At 39.5% G+C, this 20,230-nt stretch overlaps 1 protein-coding gene and 1 pseudogene across 1 annotated transcript in view; both read right to left on the reverse strand.

The window, feature by feature from the left end:
* LOC121639463 (interferon-induced very large GTPase 1-like) overlaps positions 1-11,496 on the reverse strand; it is a 29,228-nt gene extending 17,732 nt beyond the window's left edge. Inside the window, exons 1-5 of the mRNA XM_041984700.1 lie at positions 11,229-11,496; positions 9,857-9,996; positions 5,238-5,354; positions 5,034-5,138; positions 4,167-4,562 (exon numbers count right to left, since the gene is read on the reverse strand). Of these exons, the coding sequence (XP_041840634.1) occupies positions 4,167-4,562; positions 5,034-5,138; positions 5,238-5,311 (575 nt within the window). The 5' untranslated portion in view covers positions 5,312-5,354; positions 9,857-9,996; positions 11,229-11,496. The remainder of the gene's footprint in view (positions 1-4,166; positions 4,563-5,033; positions 5,139-5,237; positions 5,355-9,856; positions 9,997-11,228) is intronic.
* Positions 11,497-14,760: 3,264 nt separating this feature from the next.
* Positions 14,761-18,763, reverse strand: LOC121639470 (annotated as a pseudogene).
* Between the last annotated feature and the right edge of the window lie 1,467 nt (positions 18,764-20,230).

A 20,230-nucleotide genomic window follows, 5' to 3' on the forward strand; every position in this document is an offset into this window, starting at 1 on the left:
TACACCACTCCTGTGTCTGATTTCCTGTCTGCCCCTATCTGAACTGCGGAACTGACGCATTCTGAGTGCGTGAAGCATCATAAATTTAGCAGAGTGCCACGACAACGCACTTCTGGGACGCTTCTGATACGCTTCTGATACGTGCTGTGGCGCAACCGTTGTAAAACAAACCATCGACTAAAATGGCTGCGAATAGCAGCCATACCGTATGAGGGGCCATTTGAGACATTATTCAGAATTACCCTCTCACAGACACATGTGAAATTTAAGTCATTCACACATTATACTGAAACCTGTCATATATTATACTGAGATTACACAAGGGGTGCCCAAATCTAATCAAATGACTGAATTCCCTCATCCGCATGTCATTCAGCTCTGCAGAAGCCTGTTAACTAAACATTTATTTGATTCAGGTGTGTTGGGAAAGGGATGCATCTAAAGTAGCAGGATAGTAGATCTGGAGGACCATATACCTGGATTCAGGGGGGCCCCCAAGTGGTGGCCACCCTGAACAAAAACCTGGCTACGCCACCCCTGAAGATATTGTATTTTTATTTTTTTTTTTATTTTTTTACTATAAACACGGCACAGCACACTTTGTTTATATTTGAATGTCAAAATATTTCGAAAGCTAATAAAAAAGATAAATAAAAAGTCATTTAATCAGGCACACAGAGGGCACCTCACATGTAGAGTCCTACTGAAAGGTCCTTAGAGCGAGGACACCAAAACGGGTGTTCAAGATCAAACAGCGATGTTGCCACTGGTAATAGAATAGACACAATCAGCTCTAGAAAATGCTCATCAGTAGGTACATGATAAGACCACAAGCACTTCAGTTTAATGGTTTTCTGCCAACTGTTGTTGGGGTTTAAATAATTATAGGGATGATGGCTAACATGTGGATGTAGATGACCTGGAATGAATGGCAATTTAGTTCCTGTTACATGAACTAATGCTACCAAGCTAACATTAGCCATTGTTCATAAATCAAGCCATTTATAAGTTTGCACAGATTACCTAGTTAATAAAATTAAGTCTGAGGTCTGAATGTCGGGATTCCTGTTTCTGCTTTTGTCAGAGCTCATCTATTGGTTGTTGATCGTGTTTCGTCACTGCGATTTGAGATAATATCTAACATGTCAGAAATTGTCGCAGATCCAAGACTGAAGAAAGATTGACGTTAAACAGCGCAGATTACCAGCTCACAGCTAACGGCCGAGATGACGGGAGCGCGCTGTGACTCCAGTAAAACTCCTAAGATTTCCTAAAGACTTCCGTTTTCAGTCTGCGACCGTGAAAATCGTTTGGTGTTAGCCCAGCGTTAACTGGCTGAATGCCACTGCCCAGGCAGCTAACATTATACAGAAGTTGCAATAATAGCGTCATGATTTAATTAGTCACTGTATGCTAATTCTATGTCATTTTGCAGACAATGAAGATAGTCTTCCAAAGATATTGCCTCCTTCTTCTCTAAAAGACAGACAGATACAGGAGAGCAGCACAGGGCAAATGCTAGGCAGCCAGAGAAAGAATCAGAGATAGAGAATGACATTGGCTACAGCTTAAAGCAATTTAAGCCAACCGCAAATGTTTTCCTGACTTCTACAGGCGTCAGTTGTACTAGATTTATTTCTCAGAACAATATCACAGAATTGATCAAATCCTAGACCTTTTCTTGCAGTGTAATTTTACAGCCTTAAGCTTCTTCCATAACTGTTATTTGTTTATTACTCCAGCTGTAGCTATAGTATAATGTTGAGAGTCTAGTGCTGTCCTGAGAAGAATTTCTTCTCTGGGGATGAATGGTAATAGTTAAAAATGATATCCTGATGTTGTAATCTGGGGCCTGTAGTACCACTACTCCAGCTCGCACCTCCTCAAGGATCAGTGACCTCCTCTCTTTCCCTTGTGCCCTACCATAGCGAGGTGTTCTACTGCTACCTAAACCAGCTCCTCACTGTGCTACTGTGCCCACCAGCACCCTCTGCCATAGCCTCGACTCTGCAACACCCACAGCCTCGGAAGCTCTCCACTTACGTCCTGTCCTAACCTCGCTACCAACCTGGGCGACCTTTTGGTCACTGGACTCCCGGTATTGAAGCAGCTCCCTCGACCGAGTGACCGTGAACTTCTTGCTCAGGCTGCTGATAGGGATCTCCAGCTTGTTGGTCTGCCCATACAGGGCAATACTGCTCAGGCTTCGTGGCAGCCCCAGCCACCTGCGGAGAAACCTGCTGACCCTCATCTCAAATCCTTCCACTGTCTAAATGGGGACTTCATAGACGATGAGGGGCCAAAGGATCCGAGATAAATCCAGGCTTTGAACTTGCCAGGGAGGCCAGACTTGTCCACCACAGCTAGCCAGGTCTCCAGCTCTTGGTTGGTTGCTTGTGTGGAGGATGCATCTCTCAGGCTGCAGTTGAACACATTTCCCAGCCTCTTCACAGGGTCCTCTGTGAGTGATGGTATCTTGGTGGTGCCGAATGAGAAGCAGAACTTGCCTGTCACCTTCCCTTTCTTCAGCACAAGAGACTTCGATTCACCTGGTTTGAACTTCATACGAGCCCAGGAGATCAACTCTTCAAGTCCACTTAGGATCCACCTGCAGCCCGGAACAGATGTGGTTGTCACTATCAGGTCGTCCATGAAGGCTTGAATGGGTGGCTGTCGGACTCCAGACTTGGTGAGGGGTCCCCTGCACTGGACTTCTAAATGTTAAGTGGTTGGAGTATAATAATTTCCATGTTTACTGCTTGTTGGTCACACAGATCCCTGAGTGAGTGAGTGAGTGAATTTTTGCCCTCTGTCATTTTGCCCCTGTAATTGTTTTCTTTGTTGACAAATATCAATGAACTAAACATATGAGAATGTAAATAAATGTAAATTGATAATAAATGTACATTTTAATGGGGGAGAACAGTCAGTATGCTGATGTTCATTAAGGTTGTTTGAGTAGATCAATGCTGTACTCACCATGTACATTGAGAGGAACAATTCCTACTTAATGTTCAAATATGCCCAAAATGTCCCTCCCAAAATATTTGCTGGAAATATGTCTGTTTTGGAAGCACACAATATCCACAATATTTTAATTATTTTTGCGATCCAGGAAGGCTTAGTCTAAATCCAACAATCCAATTTTTAAGGCACCTGAAGTTAAATTTCTGTTTTGGTGTTGTAGAATGAGGGGCAAAGTATTGAGTGCACCAGATTAATGCATTTTCATCTACAATGTTCAACTTTTTCTTCTGGGGGGGGGGGGGGGGGGCATGCCCCCAGACCACCCAGCTGAATTTGGTCCCACACTCACACAACTGAGGCTGTAATCATGGATATAGCCTCCTCTAGATAATGGCAGAAAATCTCATTTAGCCTTTTTCTAGGAACACTTCTGATCAGGAGTTCTTCTGTGCCATAAGCTCAAACTGACCCAATTCATGTTTTTGTCCACAGACTACATGAACTTTTGTAGTTATGCATCATTGACTTAATAACCTTTGGTCACCCTGCTATTTTCTCTGGCCACCCAAATTCCACGATATTCCACATTTTACAATTGATACACTGACACTGTCAAATACTGTAATTCTGTCCATGTTTACTACATCACAGAAATCATATGGCCCTAATTTTAGTGCTGCAGGGAGACAATATAAACTGTTTACATGTTTATATACATGTTTATGTACATATTTATACACTGTACATACCCTGTCAGACCAAATCCTGTACATATTATTACTTATTGTGTGTGTGTGTGTTCTTTTTAAATCTATTCTGCTCCTGTCAAAATCCCAGGCCTCTGTTGGGTTGTGACAGCTGAATGTGGCTGCAAAGTGCTGATTTGGCTGACTTCTCCTCTCTGGTATCTGGCTGTACCAGTTAAACAATTCTTTAGTTTTACTATAAACTTTTACCTGCTTAAGACCTGTTCCAAGCCAGGCAATCAGCAGAATAAGGCTTTAAAAACTACATAACCAAACAGCAGTGGCAAACATACTGTTTCTTCAGTCTTCTAAAGAAATCATTTCAGATGTCTAGAAAGACATTTTAATTATGTACTCACACTACAGGGATGCTGATAATTGAGATCAGAACTCTAGAGGCCAGGGGCCTGTGGAAAGACCTTCAGTATGTTGAACCATCTTCCTACTTCATACCTGGAAGAACTGGGTGCAGCAGCATCAAGCTGATTTTGAATGATTACAGGAACACATTCAGGCTGAGAGACAGGTTCAGGTCCGGGTTGCTCTTCTACTTCAACAGGTAGAGATTCAGGCACAGGTTCAGGCTCAGGTTTAAGAACAGATTCAGATCCTGGTTCAAATTCCATTACTGGCTGAGGTCCTGGCACAAGTTCAGGTGTGGGTTCAGGTTCAAATACAGCAGGTTCAGACATAAGCTCTACTTCTGATTCAGCAGGTTCTGATTCAGTAAGTACTGGTTCAGGTATGGGTTTAGGCTCAGGTTCATGTCTTGGTTCAAATCCCAGTACTGGCTGAGATTCTGGCATGGGTTCAGGTCCAGCTTCAGGGGAGTTTGGTCTCTGAGTATTACTGCAAAACAATAGTGAAAACCACAATGAACATTTTCAGATAAACAATCACTGCAGCTCTGTGTAGAACCCACACCTGGACTAACTAAAACTTTACTGGTAAAATATGTCTACAAGGAACCTGGTTTTGGTTCTAGTGTCTCATTGTTCTGATGAAGACTTAAAGACTTACAGTTGGTCCCATGTTTAAACACAACTCCTCATTCAAATGTATGTTTTCTGATTATATTGTCAGAACTGTTGTGATTACAGGACCTGGTGTGATCAGGTCAGTAGTGGAATTTCTTGGATTTCAGAGATCTGCAGTAGTGTGAATTTCTCCTAACTACTGCCTGAACTGCTCAATCAGAGTTTAAATTCTGATTTAAAACTTTGTGAAGTCACAAATTAGTTTAACAATTCCTGTCAGGTGAATAAATTTGAGGAACTCAGGGTTGCAGAAAAAGACAAAATCTATAAAACAGAAGGATACCAGAGAATGCAACACCACTGCAGACATGTTGAGACCGGATTGGAGGACTCGCTGCTGGGTTCTGATTCAGGTCCTGCAGAATGCTGTGTGCTCTGCTGTCCTGCACTGTAACAATACACACAGATAAAACTCAGTATGAACACTGATGATGCAGAGCTGTAAGATGAGCTCCGAATCAAGGACACTTAGAGATTATTTTCTCACCTCTGAGCTTTGCTCCGATTCTTCTGACCCCGGAGCAAAGGAACGGTCTCATCTGTGTCTTCACATTGATCCATGCTGCTGAATTCACCTCAGCTCACACACACTTTCTACCTTCATCTGCAGAGGAAACACAAACCATTGATCTGTATAATATACTAGCAGAAGCTGGTGTTCAGGCTGCATTACAGACACAAAATCACTGCATGGACCCAAAGACACTTCTGAAAACATTGTGAACATATTTTATCACAAAACTAGAAATCTGCCATACAAAGAAAAATATGGCTTCTCTGATTCAGTTCTGCTTAATTAAAAATAAAATCCCACTACAATTTTTTTATTCTGTTTTACTTTAGGCTGTTGAAGGGTGAGTACAGTGATGGTAAAAGGTTTTCAAACACCCCATACATTTGTGAAATATTGCGTTAAGAATCCCCATGAGGTCTTTAAGTGCAGCTAAAATACTAAACAAATCCTAAAAAGGCCATAAAAACTTAAAGTTTTACACAATACCAAAAATTATCACAAAATATTTTATTTTTTTAAGACTCAGAAAACATTTTCCACCACTTTATGTTACAGAAAAACTAAATATTTGAGCCATGGGGCAGATTTATGATTAGTGCAGCCACGTTGCAGAGGAGAGTTTTTTAACCTAAAACAGACCAAATCGAGCTCAGCACTGCTTCTTCTAAATTTTGTTTATCATTTTGTTTTTCTGGATTTTCTAGAAAAAAAAAAAAAAAACTTTGGTCAGTTTAATACATTTCATCATGTGTTATTTGTTAAATATACTCACCCAAAATTGTAAAAATATTCTTATTTCTTATTATGTTCACCATATTTCATGCCACCATACACAAACGTTTTTCTTTTTTTGTTGCTGAAGGATGCATTCTTTGTTACTGCAGACAGACACAAGGTTCAACACTGGGAAATGTATAGCAGTGTTAATAATGAAGCTCTCCTCTGTACCCTCTGACCAGTCAGACCAAACATTTTAACATGTTGAGCAAATTGAGTCAAAAAGAGATGGAGAACCTAAGCTGTAGAAACAGGGGTCGGTTGTTCAAACGTTTTCTCATCATATTTCTGTTGTCGGATAGGATCATATCTTGAAAATGGGTAGTTCAAAAGGGAAATCCAGATTCCAAAATTGGCTTGGATCACGTAATCCAATCCTGGATGTTATCTGGATAAAACCCTCAGTTTGGGTTGTTAAAAACATTTGAGCAAAATCCAAATAACTTTGAGCCAAAAAAACAGGATTGTCCTGATACTAACAGAGGGCAGGATTACAAAGCGGATTTCAGGAAGAGACTGCGGTTCAACCTAACAGCTGATCAAATAACAGAACTTTTTATTCTGTGCTGTAAAAAAAACAAAGCAAAACATGACATTATCATGTCCCCACGTGTGTCTTTGGGTCCTGATTATTTTAATTTTGTTCATAATTGGTTTGAGTTAAGGTTTTTGATAATCCTGGTACTGTAACTATAATTTATATTGAACAAGAAGTGAATCTGAAACAGCTTTTAAAGATACAAACTGAAGGCCTAATTTATATTTTTGTCTGAAAATAGATGAATCAATAAATAATTTGCTTAGAGGGAAAATTCCTAAAACTTAAAGAAAAATGCTGATGAATAAATGGAAATTAAAGGAGCTCTTCGTTAAACTGTCAGCAGATTTGACTTCATAGAAAATTAGGCTAAACACGGAAACAACAAACATACGTTGATGTGGATAAAATTATTCATTCTTTGACTGCTAAGTCCATTAAGGGTCGCGGTTAAGCTGGAGCCTATCCCAGCATTAACAGGTGAGAGGCAGGGTACACCCTGGACAGGTCACCAGTCCATCGCAGGGCCAACACATAGGGGACAAACAACCATTCACAGACCATTCGATGATAAAATTATTTTGGGATAATTGTTATCTCTGCAAAACCAGGAAAAGTGCACTATAAAAATCAATACAGAAAGGTACGCGAAGAGAACTAAACCTATTTCATATCCATGGATATTTTAATTTGATTCTCTTTAAAAAGAGAAGAGAGGGATTTGTAAAGACTAAAAGAGAGAAACACTGTTTGAGCAAGTTTGGCTATTAATGGACACATTATTAAAAGAAATTCAAATTGGTTTTAAATCCATATCATCTTGGAATTTAAAGCATTGATGAAAATCTCCAAAACAATTCATGTTTTCCAATCCCATAATGAAATTTAAGGGCCCTCATAAATGCAGGACAAATTTACCTGCTTTTGATTTGGACTTTCTGCGCAGGACTAGTGACATGACTGACTCTGACCTGAACGAACAGACCAACGTTTCCTTGACCTTTTCTTTCCAGCAGGTTTTTCACTAGGACGCTGTTCTACTTCCACACAGGGATGATTCTAACTCTGATGCCATTAACTGTAACACTTTTATTTTCCTGAAAGCAGGACTGATGACCGGATCCATCCATAGTAGAGGACATTAACACTAAATCCTTTTTGAAATATGTGTATTTCAAAATCAAACATGATATTGACACTTATGACAATTTGGGATAAACCTTTACAGGTTAAGGATATGATCAGCATGTATACATGTGCTTGTGGTTTTTAATCTGTTATCACACAGCTGAGAACTGCCTTCACAGGGAAATGCCAGGACAGTAAACTCCAGGGTTCAGTTGTACAAGAATTTGAATGTTTTCTGTATAATTTTACTCTTACCTGGGATAATGGAAAATTTTAAAAGAAATGGAAAATATATCAGTTTTTGGTAAATGAAACATTCAACAATGCATCCTATGGTTACAGGTGTAAAATAATTACAAAAATAAAAGAAGCATGGGTTTAATACAAGTGAATAAATGGCTTGAAGATGTCAAAAGAGATTTGTTATTAAATTTTGTCTCATTTAGTCATTTACTAACTGATTGTTATCATAGAAGTGCCCTTATTATTCAAATACTCTTAGATAGAAGGGATTTTCTTAGGAACCAGTTATTCTTATCATAGGGGTGTTTTTTACTTATTAATCTTTTATCGTAAAGATATTTTAAAATAGTTTCATTTAAAGTTTAATTTAATTTATAGTTTCATTTAAAATAGTTTTATGTACCTGTTAAAAGTTAATGTTTAAAAGAAACTTGATTTCTATTTGAAACCTTTTATATTCTCTCACTGGTATAAAATTTTTAGGTCATAGGTAACATGTGTCTGAACATTTTGTGCTCACTGTTGGTTTCACTTATTGTGGAGGAAGTTAACATTTACCCTGCTTATTGAATATGTTTCTCTATTTAGCAAGTTCCTGTTTTTTGAAGTTGCTTGAATGTCAGAGGTTGCTCAAGTTTCAGTTTAACCACAGGATGCACCTCTGAATGACATGGCTGCTTGCTTAAGGAGCACAATACTTATTTGATTCACCTAATTGAGTGTTTGATAATAATTTCTCCATAATATCGTGTAAGATAGTAGAACGTGCTGTGTAGGTTGTTCAGGGTTTTAAACAGACAACGGATTTCCCGTACATGGATTTTGGGTAATCACACAGAAGGGGGTTTATGATTGCTTCTCTTATAAAATTAACCGTAGGTGTTTGTGGTTTTATTTGTTTTGTTGACCTCTTTAGATGTCAAGAGAGGGAATTGTTAGATATTATTTTAATTTGTCTTTGAATGTATAACTTGTGTATGATCTTAGTTAAAATATTTAATTGCAGCTTTGCAAGTTGGGGAAAAATAACACACACATTTAACAAGAACATTGTGTAATCTTAGATTAACATGCATTGCTTTCTGTTTCTAAGTGAAGAAAAGGAGAAGCTGACATTTAAAGACGTGGATGCTTTTGGCCGTACTTCTGTTTTTGTAAAAAACAGGAAACCAGCACCTCAGATGGCGCCGAAGCAGACAGACGAGGCTGATAGCAGAAGATGCAGAAAAAATCTGCCTTGCAACAGTTGCTTAGTTAGTTGTATCGTCCAGTCACTGTTTTGTTTAGACAAGGTATAATTACTGGGTTCAGGGAAAGCAGCAGGGTTCTGATTTTGGCTATCAGCCCCAGAACTCCTTCCTCTGTAACCAGAGAGGATGAGACAGTCTCAGAACCCAGAATTCTGTGACATTTCCAGATAATTGTAAAAATAAATATCTTGACTTTGAGAAAAGTTGTATGTTCTTACTGACCAAATCAACGAACATGTGTGGAAGAAAAACCACAGAGTTTTCTCTAACGGTGTTCACTGCATGAACAGCCATCAATAAAGCCTACAAATATAAACACCAACAAACAAAAGGTCAGCCTGCATGTAAGATGGCGGACTTTGAACCGATAAAACTCTATAGCCCTCACACGTCTGTGCTGTGATTGACAGGTGCATTGGTCTGCACAACATCTGGTTAAAACTTGCAGATTAAATGATTTCAGAATGTGCTGATGTAAGTTACCCTAAGTTACCAGGAAGCTGCATCATACTAGAGAAAGTAAAAAGCTAACAGTAAAACATTTCTGATTTTATTATCACTGAGTTAGCATCATGATTATTTTTATGGTAATAATAAAAGTGTAATTTTATACAGTGGGAACAGAAACTAAAGTTAGTGAAGAGAAATAAGCTTACAGTTTTTTTCCTTGCAGTCCCCAGAGTTGAAAGAGACATTCCATTTCAGCTCTGAGCATTGACACGACTAAAAGCTGCTTCCTGGTATCAGTCAAAGCTTTTCTTCAGGTCTTTCTCTCCTTCCTTCAGTAGACTGAAAGCTAACCAGCAAATCAAAACAGAAAGTAAAACTTTGTGTTAGTGAATGAACTAATTGTGAAACAACAAATATTAAAAGTATAGGAATCTGTTCTTTTTAAAAACTTTAATGAAAAAAGCTTTAACCAGCAGTAACAGTGGGTAAGTAACAGTCCTTTTTCTGCCTTTCCCTGTTCTACTTTATCATGACTGATTATTAACATACAGAGCTTCAATGTGCAGTCATGTTGACACACCTGTTGGAAGACACCTGTGGGACGCTGACACCAGAAAATAGACAAAATCTGAATCAGTTGTAAAACATGTAAATATGAGAAATACCCAACACATAATACCTTTTTAGTCAAATAATGAACTTCAGTGTGTTTCCTCTGCCAACAGAAAAGGTCTACAAGAACAGTTCTTCTTCTAAAGTTTTCTCCATCAAACTTGTCAGACATCTTGCTTTCATGGATCACTCCTCACCCAGAGCATTACACGAAATTCTGGGTCCTATGAACAAACCATCTCTGTGGGCACCTATGCTGACTTCATAAGTAGTTCTCACACATACTTTTCCCATGGTATCAGACTAAAGCCTGGTACACACATAACGATATTTGGGCTGTTTTTGCCTCGATTTTGCCTCTTCTCGACCTCGGACAGCAAACGCCCGATCATCGTGAGATTTCCCTGTCCAATCATCATTTGGTCTGTGGTGTGTTACAAGCCGATATGCCCCGATAATCTGCTCCGAAACAAATCGTAGCCGGCAATTGGGAACATTGAACATGTTTAATATTTCAGTGCCGATTTCTGAAGAACGCCGACGACTCATGCATTGTGACTGTGTGGGTGGTGACGTGGTACGGAATGTAGCCAATCAAGCTGGCTGGAGAACAAGGAAGTAAATAAAGTCTGTGTTCGCGCTGTCTTCAGTGTGTTATTTTTTTCAGTTCTGGCTTTTTCTGTTAACAATAGTCTCAAGACCACCATCATTTCCTCGTCCTATATATTCCCTTCCATGCTGTATGTTGTGTTTTCCGATTGATACTATGTTTCTTCTTCTTTGTTTTTTGCCGGTTTTTGCTATGATTCTTCTTCTACGTTTCAACGTTTGTCCGGCTCGAAGGACTAGATTGTAGATGAGTTGTTGGACAACATCTCTTCCAGGTAGGACTTTAAAGATGTCTTCACAGCTATAGATTCTTTTTTCTGTGTTTACAGCTTTTCTGAATGTTTAAATTTCTATTACCTCATGTTTATCACTGGCCTCTGTATTCTCCTCCTCTATGATGTAGAGCTCTGTGTAGATCTTGTTCAGAAGAGTTGGGTTGCCTGTTCTAGCAATCCCCTCAAACACACACTGGAACTTTTTAATTAACTTAGACTTCATGTTAAGTTGACACTGAGCTTCTGAAAGACAAAACACAAAACAATGTAATGAGTGGTTTGAAAATTAATATTTGAATATTTCAAAATAAACTATACATATACAAAAAAGAATCTCAGGTATGAAGAACTAAACACCCTTATTTGCTCACAAAGGGCCAAATGGTCCTGATTCTGAAAGATCTCCAGAAGAAAACAGTCCCATCCACCTATCGATCAATAACTAGCAAATGACCTTCAGAGACAGTATCACATGAACTTGGTAATCTCAATGAATCCTATAGGATATAGCGTCATATGTTTCGATATACAAGTCTCATAACTGGTTCCAGATGGCAGGAATGTTCTTTGTCTGTAACTCTATGAGGCCACTGGTATGAATGGTCAGTGTGATTTTGACAATTGGCTCAAGAGACCTCACAGATTCTACACTTTTGGTAATAAACCTTATGTATTATACATAAAATTGGCATCTGGAGCTCTTTTTACCTTTACTCTGTTTTTGCCACATCATCTGCTTAAAGTTCACATCATTCACCAGCTATGCTGAACCATGTAGTTAAAGGAATGCTAATAGTTTAGCTTGTTTTCAGGTGGTTGATGTTACAACCTCGTGGATGTCTAAGGGTAAATGAGGTCGGCAACAAAGACGGGCCGGAGGCAAAAATAAAGTACGGAAGTTTATTATTTTCCACAATAAATAAACATAGACGTAAATCTCTGCTCCGGCAGACAATAAAGACAACAATATAACAAAAGGTGTCCTAAATAGGTATATAAACGACTATATAAACAATAAGTCAACCAGGCAGGTAACGCTCTGGGACGATGATAAACAAGAAAACAAAAAGGGTAACACAAAATCCTCCTCCTGATGAGGGAAAATCTAAACAACTTAACAGAAAATGCAAAGGCTACCAAATTCAAAAATACAACACAAGTCTTTCTTCGAACCAAACCAAAAGGTACTGCCACAAGAACAAGCTCACAGTCAAATACTAGAAGTCCAAAAGAGTTTCCCAAAACCGGCACACTGCGTTCTCCCAACACAGCTGCCTCGAATGACAGCGCAGCACGTCCTTTAAAGGAGGGGCCTCTCCAACGATCGGTCCCTCGGGCATGGTCGGCACCGCAGGCGGCCAATCCAAGTGAAGGTGGGCGGAGTCCCGAAGCCACTTGTCCTTCCAGTCAATGGGACTCAGCTGACTCCAATCAGACGGACACTGGATGGAAAACCAGGGGCCGTAACAGTTGACTTGTTTTCTGGCGCACATTTTCTGTCGGTGTGTGTGCTTACCTATATGTGCAGTGGGGCGTAACCCTGCCATGTGCGATGTAAAAAGCAGGTAGAGACAGAAATGACACACTACTCAAATTAACGAGTCATTATGCAGACATTCATAGGCTGTTGGATCCATTTAATTTGAGTGTGTGTTTGAGCAGGAATACATTGAAAACCTGCAGGACAGTGGCCCTAGAGGACCGACTTTGGACACCCCTGCATTAATGACTTCTGTTGTCATGTGGAGGTATAGTGAAAATAAGATTAGCTCATATTAAATTGCTATAGGTATATTAATTAATATCTATATTATTCTTTGTAGGTACATAGAATGATATCATTTCATGCCAAGGCAAGACAAACTTATTTGTATATCACATTTCATATACAAGACAATTCAAAGTGCTTTACATAAAACATAACAGCAGGGTGCATAAAGCAATACAAGTGCATAAAAAAAGATTAAAAGAAATAAAATTAATTAGATAAAAACCAGACAAAAGGCTAAAATAAAATAAATAAAATGCAAGAAATAAAGTTCCAGTTTAAAGATTCCATCTTGAAAGAACCAGATGCAGATCTGGACTCTAAATAAAAACTATTGAAATGCAGTAGAGAACAGGTGGGTTTGTAAATTGGATTTAAATAAACTGAGTGTTTCAGCTGATCAAAGGCTTTCTGGGAATTTGTTCCGGACATGTGGAGCATAGAAGCTGAATGCAGCTTCTCCATGTCTAGTTCATTAAAGTGTCATCAAGCCAGATGTTTATTCCCATTTATATTTCTACAGTAATGTTTAATTAAAGAGACAGGAGACAGAGGTTAGAGTTGTTTGTACAAAATAGGACTGGGGAGGGAAGGGGGTCCATGTATGTTGTCAGTGCTTATAAGAGCGAGAACACACATATGAAAACATGTGTTTTTATTTACAAACAAACTGTTTTTAATTAATAAGTAATATACTTTGGTATGTGAAGACATGTGCTTATAATATGTAAAAAAATGTGTAAAATGTAAATAAAGCAGAATACAAAGATTTACAAATCTAATAAATCAATATTTTATTCATAGCACAACACAGAAAACATAAAAGGGAAAAGTCAAACATCCTTATCCATCATGAAAATATGAACACATCTTGTACTTAACGAAAGCAGCACATCCCAAAAAGGTTGGAGCCAGGCCATGTTTACCACTGTGTTGTTATGTCTCTTCTAACAACAGCGTAAATGTCTGGTGACTGAGGAGACTAGTTAGACAGGCTTTATTTCTTTTTGCCATTATATGATGATGTTAGCACAATTATAAACATTAACTCTTCCTTCCCAGAAACGTCAGGGGACTTTACGTAAAACCAAGCTAATTTTTAAACATTCTGTACAGTAACAACAATATTAAACTAAAATATTGAATCCTTCATGGAAAGAAAAGCAACAATCAAGGTGATGCTTTGAAAATAATAACCAAAAAAGAAGAAATAAGAGGGGGGGTGACTGCATGCTGTTGCTTTTACTAATTTTGGCTTTCAGTCATAATATAATTATATAAATAGTTTGAACAGAAACAACTGTGCTAAAACAGATTACTATAGATCGGCTGTTTTATTATTTTTACTTTTATATTGTATTATCTAAACCATAGAAATAACAACATCCATATGTACCGAGAGAATATTTGTCTTAGAAAATAGTAATAATTTAAAGCAAGTATTTTACTTTTTGTATCATGAAAAATGACTTGAATCCAAACTAAAGAGAAATTATCTCTAACTCAAGAAGTGGAATGTTTGATGTCTCACTTTGTGCTGAACGACTCTTGCAGGCTGGCTTTTGCCTGACTTTCTGTGATTTGTTTCCAAGGATCGGGAATGTCAGCAGGCTTTGCAGCAAGTTCTTTGTCAAACTCATTGTTGCACTTTGCTATCACATATTTCCAATAGTCTGATGCCTGAAAGCTCCCATCTAGAGTGATTTTCCAGACTGGGAATATTTCACTAACTACAAGAGAAGTACATATTTCAGTAGCAAGTTTCCCTGTTTTGTCCCACCGACATGTACCAAAACCTTGTGACCGATGCAGTGAAGCAAAGTGTTCACTGTGCTCTTTTCCTCCAGCTTCACAGGGAACTGCACAGAACGGACACAGTTTACCACAACCAATCACTCTGGTGAAAAGCACATGTTGAGGCTTCAAATGGAGATTTTCCAGTTTCATTTGAAGGTCCTTTTCTTTAAACTTCTTTAAGAGCGTCTTCCATCTCATTTAAACACACTGTGAGCGAGTGAGCAAATGGCTCCACATCAATGTTGTTCAGGAACAAGAAACCATTAAGAGCATCCTGGGAAATAACCAGTTTATCACCAAGTTCTTTGCAGATTTCTTCAACAAATGTCTTCAAGTGTCCAACATTTTTTATTTCTGTCTTTTTAATGGCATCTTTTATGCTGTTGATGCTTGACTGAAGATGTCGGTCCTCGAACTGGAGTGTTGTAACTCCATTTGAAAAATGCTCTACGGTTTGATCAAATATCCAAGACTTTACACAATCCTTATATGAGCGAATGTAGTCCAGATACTTGCTGAAGTCATTCTTTGAAAGCAGATCCAGTAAAAGTGAATACTGGAAGGACATTCGTGTGCTGAACTGCTCCTTTCTCAGCATTTCATCAACGATATCAGGACCAAGGGAACGGTTGACGAAGTTCTCAACAGCAGGCTTCAGACATTGTTCTGTGAATTCTGCAGCCTTCTTCTGACACTGGTCTCGTTTGCCGAACACATCTTTGAAATCTGTACGAAACTTTTCCTTGTTGCTAATCAGACATCTGTAGGGATCATTTTCTTCAATGAAATCGTCATGCATTTTCTGAAAATCTCTGGCAGCAAATCCACAGATGTGCTGCTTTAGAGAAACCTCAAAGTCAATATCTGAGTTTACATTAGCACTGTTTAGCCGCTCATCAATGATATGAAGGATCTCCTGGATGTAAGTATCATGGAAGTTGGATTTTCTATCCATTTTTTTACTTATAAGTTCTTTGCAAGCAGATATTATGCTGTCAGCCATTTGTTCTACAGCTTTTGCAGCGTCTTCACTCCAAAAGTTCCACCATGGTTCCTTTTTTAATTTGTTGTACCATTTCTCTGTGTATTTGAAAGGTTTCAATCCACAATCTTCCAGTTGTTTTTCACTCAGCAGTTCACATGCACGGCTCCCCTTGTGTGACAGATAAGTCCACAGACAGTGGGACATACTGTTGAAGACATCTATAGACTTTTGTCCAGAGAAAGACAGTTTATTCAGAGTTTCACTCCACATCTTATCAAATTCCTTGTTTAGCTCTGTCTCTGTCATCTCAGCTTTTTTCTTTCGACATTCATCGATTAACGATTACTGTTGTGTAATTCTTCTTGATTTCATCCAGTTCTTTCATTCCCCGTCTGATATCAGCTGCTGCTGTGAGCTGGTTAATTACAGAGCTTTCTAATTCTCGTCGAAGGCTCTTTGCACTGTTGGTAAAATCTTCTCTGTATCTTTCAACCAGATAAACATGACCCTCTGCTTGCTGGAAGTATAACTTCAGATTGTCCAGGAGCTTGGTCTCCCATTCAGACAGCACTGACACAGCTTCACTTTTTAGCTGAGTGAGGAGTTGTGTCATGTCAGATAGTCCAGATTTTGCAGCAACTGTACCAAAATTAGAGATTCTCTTCTCTGCTTTGGTAACCCAGGTGTACGTTTCTTTCTTGAACTCCCACTCCCATTTGTTGAACTCTGTGCAGAGTCTCATGTATGCATCAACTACGAGGCTGTTTCTGAAGCTGAAGATGAAGTTTTCATGTTTTACTGCATTCCACAGACTGGTCATCCACTCTCTAAACTCCAAGATGTTATTAGCAGTAGCATCTCCCAGTAGATGGAGGATGTTTTTCTTGAGCTCATAAACAGCCTCACTGTATCCTGCATTGACTGGTGCCATTGGTGGGTTTCCATTCCAGAGTCCAGGAACGTAGCAGTTCCCAGTGTCTGGATTGTACTTCATCACATCAGTGAAGCTCTTGTTCTTCTCTTTCTTTTCCATTTTAGCTGCTGCCTGGGTCATCTCATTCAGCTGTTGTAAGAGCAGTTTCCTGTCTCTCAGGTTCTTCTCATGGGCTGAAACATCAGAAACGTTCTGGTGGACAAACTGACATTTGGGCTTTTTGCCCACCTCCTTCATCCTGAGGAAAGCATGCACCACTATCTGCAGGATGTCCTTCATTTCTGTTGAATTCTCCATTGCAATATTGATAATGGTGATATCACTCAGCCCTACAACAAGTGTTGCAAGCTCATTGTCATGTTCATGGCTGTTGTCCAGCTGTGCCAGCTCTGGTGACTTTAAGCCCTCAGTGTCGATGATCACCATGAAGTCACAGTTGAGATCTTTTTTGATGTCTTCAGTGATTTTGATGAGCAGCATGAAGGCACCTCGAGTGCATCGACCACTGCTGACTGCAAACTGAACTTCAAACATGGTGTTAAGGAGAGTGGACTTTCCTGTGCTCTGAACTCCAGGCACTGTGACGACCATGATCTTGTTCTTTGGAGACACTAAGTCATTGAGCTGAGAGAGAACATCACTCACCCATCTGAGAGGTATGTTGGAAGCATCTCCATCTACAAGCTCAAGAGGAAATCCATCAAGTAACAGCTGTGCACAGAGTTTGGGCAGATGCTGCAACTGTTTACGGTAAGGGTTTGTTTCTGGAAGGGAAACCGAAGCTTCGTAGATCTGACCCATTTCACGAAAGAAGTGTTCAGTCCCCCGCGAGCTGTTGGAAAGTTGTCTGTCAATTTCTTTGATTTCGTCTTTGTTCTCAGAACCTTTACACTTGTCTTTGTACAGCTCCCTGAGTCCAGGCAGTTTTAAATGAGACAAGTTATCGAGGTTCATAACACCTCTCTGTTCTTGAGCTGGATATGGCACCAATGAAACAAGTCATAGCTGCTGACATGTCATAAGAGTTCTGCTTTCTCCCTTAGTTCTTCTTTCTGCTTCTGAAGATCACTCTTGTACTGCTCTATGTTTTCAGACCCAACGAAATTCTTCCTTCTCCAAGAACATCAGTTCCTTCCATATTTCTCCTTGCAAGGGAAGCTGATCTTCTTTGTATTTAAGGACATCTTGAATGTCTTCTGTGATGGCATCTGCTTTTTGCTTTCCAGCCTGGCACTCTGGAGAATCTTCATCAACCAATATTCCCAGTTTATGAGCCACGTCAGCCATCTGCTCTACTGACATCTTCATCATTGAGTTCCCAACTACATTACTGACTGATTCTCTCAAACATTTCACAAAGTTTGCATTATTTTTTCTGTTTTGTCTTTATTATGATGTTATTGTTAGTCAATCTTAACTTGGTTGCTACTTCCTTCAAAGTGTTTAAACTGAAGTTCTTTTTCTGATGGTTTCCTACCAAGAATATCTGTGCTTTGTGGTTTTCGTTCATTAGCAGCTCAAATCCAGAATCCAAATGATCAAAGAACACAAACATAGGTCTGACATAGAAAGGAGAATTGCGTTTCAAACGAAGCAATGTCACCATGAAGGTTAGCTATAGCAACTGGCTCAACAAAAATGTCCATGTTCTGGTTTCCACAAGGAAGGTACCAGGTAATTTCAGTCAATCCATTGGATATGTTTTTGGACTGTCTCCACACTCCATGTTGTGGTGAACTGTCACGGTTATGGGCTTTAAGTTCATGTTTTGGATTTTTGGTTATGTTAGTTAGTTTTTTCCCTTGTGTGCTGTGGTTTCTGTTTTTGCCTTGTTAGACCACCTGGTCTGATTAATCATCCACTTCACGTGGTTTTCTGTTATTCCTTGTCGGATCCTACCATTCGCCTCATATGCCTGTTTCCTCTGGTTTGTGTTTCTGTTTTTCCTGTTCTGTATCCTGGCAATAAACCTTCTTTTCCTGCACTAAATCTGCCTCCTGCACTGTCTACCTGCAATTGGGTCCTCACCGCCTCCGACACCCGCCATACGTGACAGTGAACAAAGGTTTCATGGTACTGCTGAGAACAGCTCAGCTGGTTTAGGATCTTTGACTTGGACAAGGAGCATTCACCCAGTCTCACTAAAGAGACCATTGGAAGTTGAGAATGAACAATTCTTTCTTCAATGAAGCCTTTTGATTCTAAAAGATGTTGAGGTCTGTACTTTTTCACAATGTCTCTCATGGCCCAATGCATGAGTGTACACTTTGCTGGTTCAGTTGAAGCAGCAGAGCTACAGACACATTGACATTTTTACTGCCATTTCTTGTTGTACAAAACCATCAGAACACAGAAAGAGAGCAGTGATTATGTCAAGAGGGTTTAGCCTGTTACCAATACTTGCACTGTCAAGTTGTTCATCAAAGTTTAATTTAATAGTCTCTAATGCCTCATTACAATTTGGCTCACCTACTGATGTGCATATTGCATCCCTAGCTGTCACGTTAATCATCATCAGTTTCTTTAGAAAGTACCATGGAATGTCCGATTTGCACTTTACAGGTTCATCATTGATGGTCTTCTTATCAATCTCGACTATCTTGCTGAGTGACAGCTTCTCTCTGTAGTACTGCTCCAACCCCAGATCCTTCAGTAGTCTCTCCAGGTCTGTTTCTGTGGAAATAATTTTTATTATATTTTTGAAATGTTAGTGGAAATTGTAATCAAAAACAAACAACATGAAACCTTCATGTTGACTTTGCTAATGTTTGTTCTTGACTAATGTTTGACTATTGTTGACTACCCCCCTCGAACCACCACCTCACCATGGTGGAGGGGTTTGCATTTGCCATTCATTCTAGAAACTATGTTGATTGGGGCTCCTTGATAGGGTCACCCCTATAAATACAATGAATCCATGTATCCTTTGCCCAGACAATACTCTCCTTTGCCCCCCCCCCCCCCCCCCCCCCCCCTTTAGATTGAGGCCTGGAGGTGGCAATCACTTGGTAGCCAGGCCTGCACTCATGGGACCCAGTTGCACTCAAACTGAAGAGATGACATGGGTCCCCCACCACTCATTGGAAGGGGCCATGTGAGTCGGGTGCAAATTCAGTTGGCCAGTGTCTGGGTCACGGTTCAATCCTTGGCTTTCTCTAGCTCTGCCTTTTCACCAGGGAAGGAGTCTAAACTGGTGCATAAGATTGAGAGGTTCCAACTTTTTATACTGTACTTCAACTTGCCTTGAAACAAGGCTTTGGCTATGGAACCAGTCTCTCTTTTCCACTCTGGAATTGCCCTGGGTGAGAGACAGTAAGAAAATGTGGGCATACTATTTGTTCCCAAACTTGGTGTCTGTACATTGGGGTTCACTCCGGTGAGTAATGCAGAAGCCTCCCTCTGCCTCTGCGTTCAAGTTGAATACGGGTCCTTCCTGTTCTTTGTGTCTATGTACCAAGCAGCAGCTTGGTGTATCCACCTTTTTTTTAATTTATTAGAAGGAGGGCTGGTGCGCTCTCCCACTAGAGAGTGTCCCTCATTCTCTTGGGAGACTTCAATGCTCAAGTGGACAATAACACTAAGACTTCAAAGGTTGTAATT

Source organism: Melanotaenia boesemani, chromosome 5 (genome assembly GCF_017639745.1).
Source record: "Melanotaenia boesemani isolate fMelBoe1 chromosome 5, fMelBoe1.pri, whole genome shotgun sequence".
Lineage (NCBI taxonomy): Eukaryota > Metazoa > Chordata > Actinopteri > Atheriniformes > Melanotaeniidae > Melanotaenia > Melanotaenia boesemani.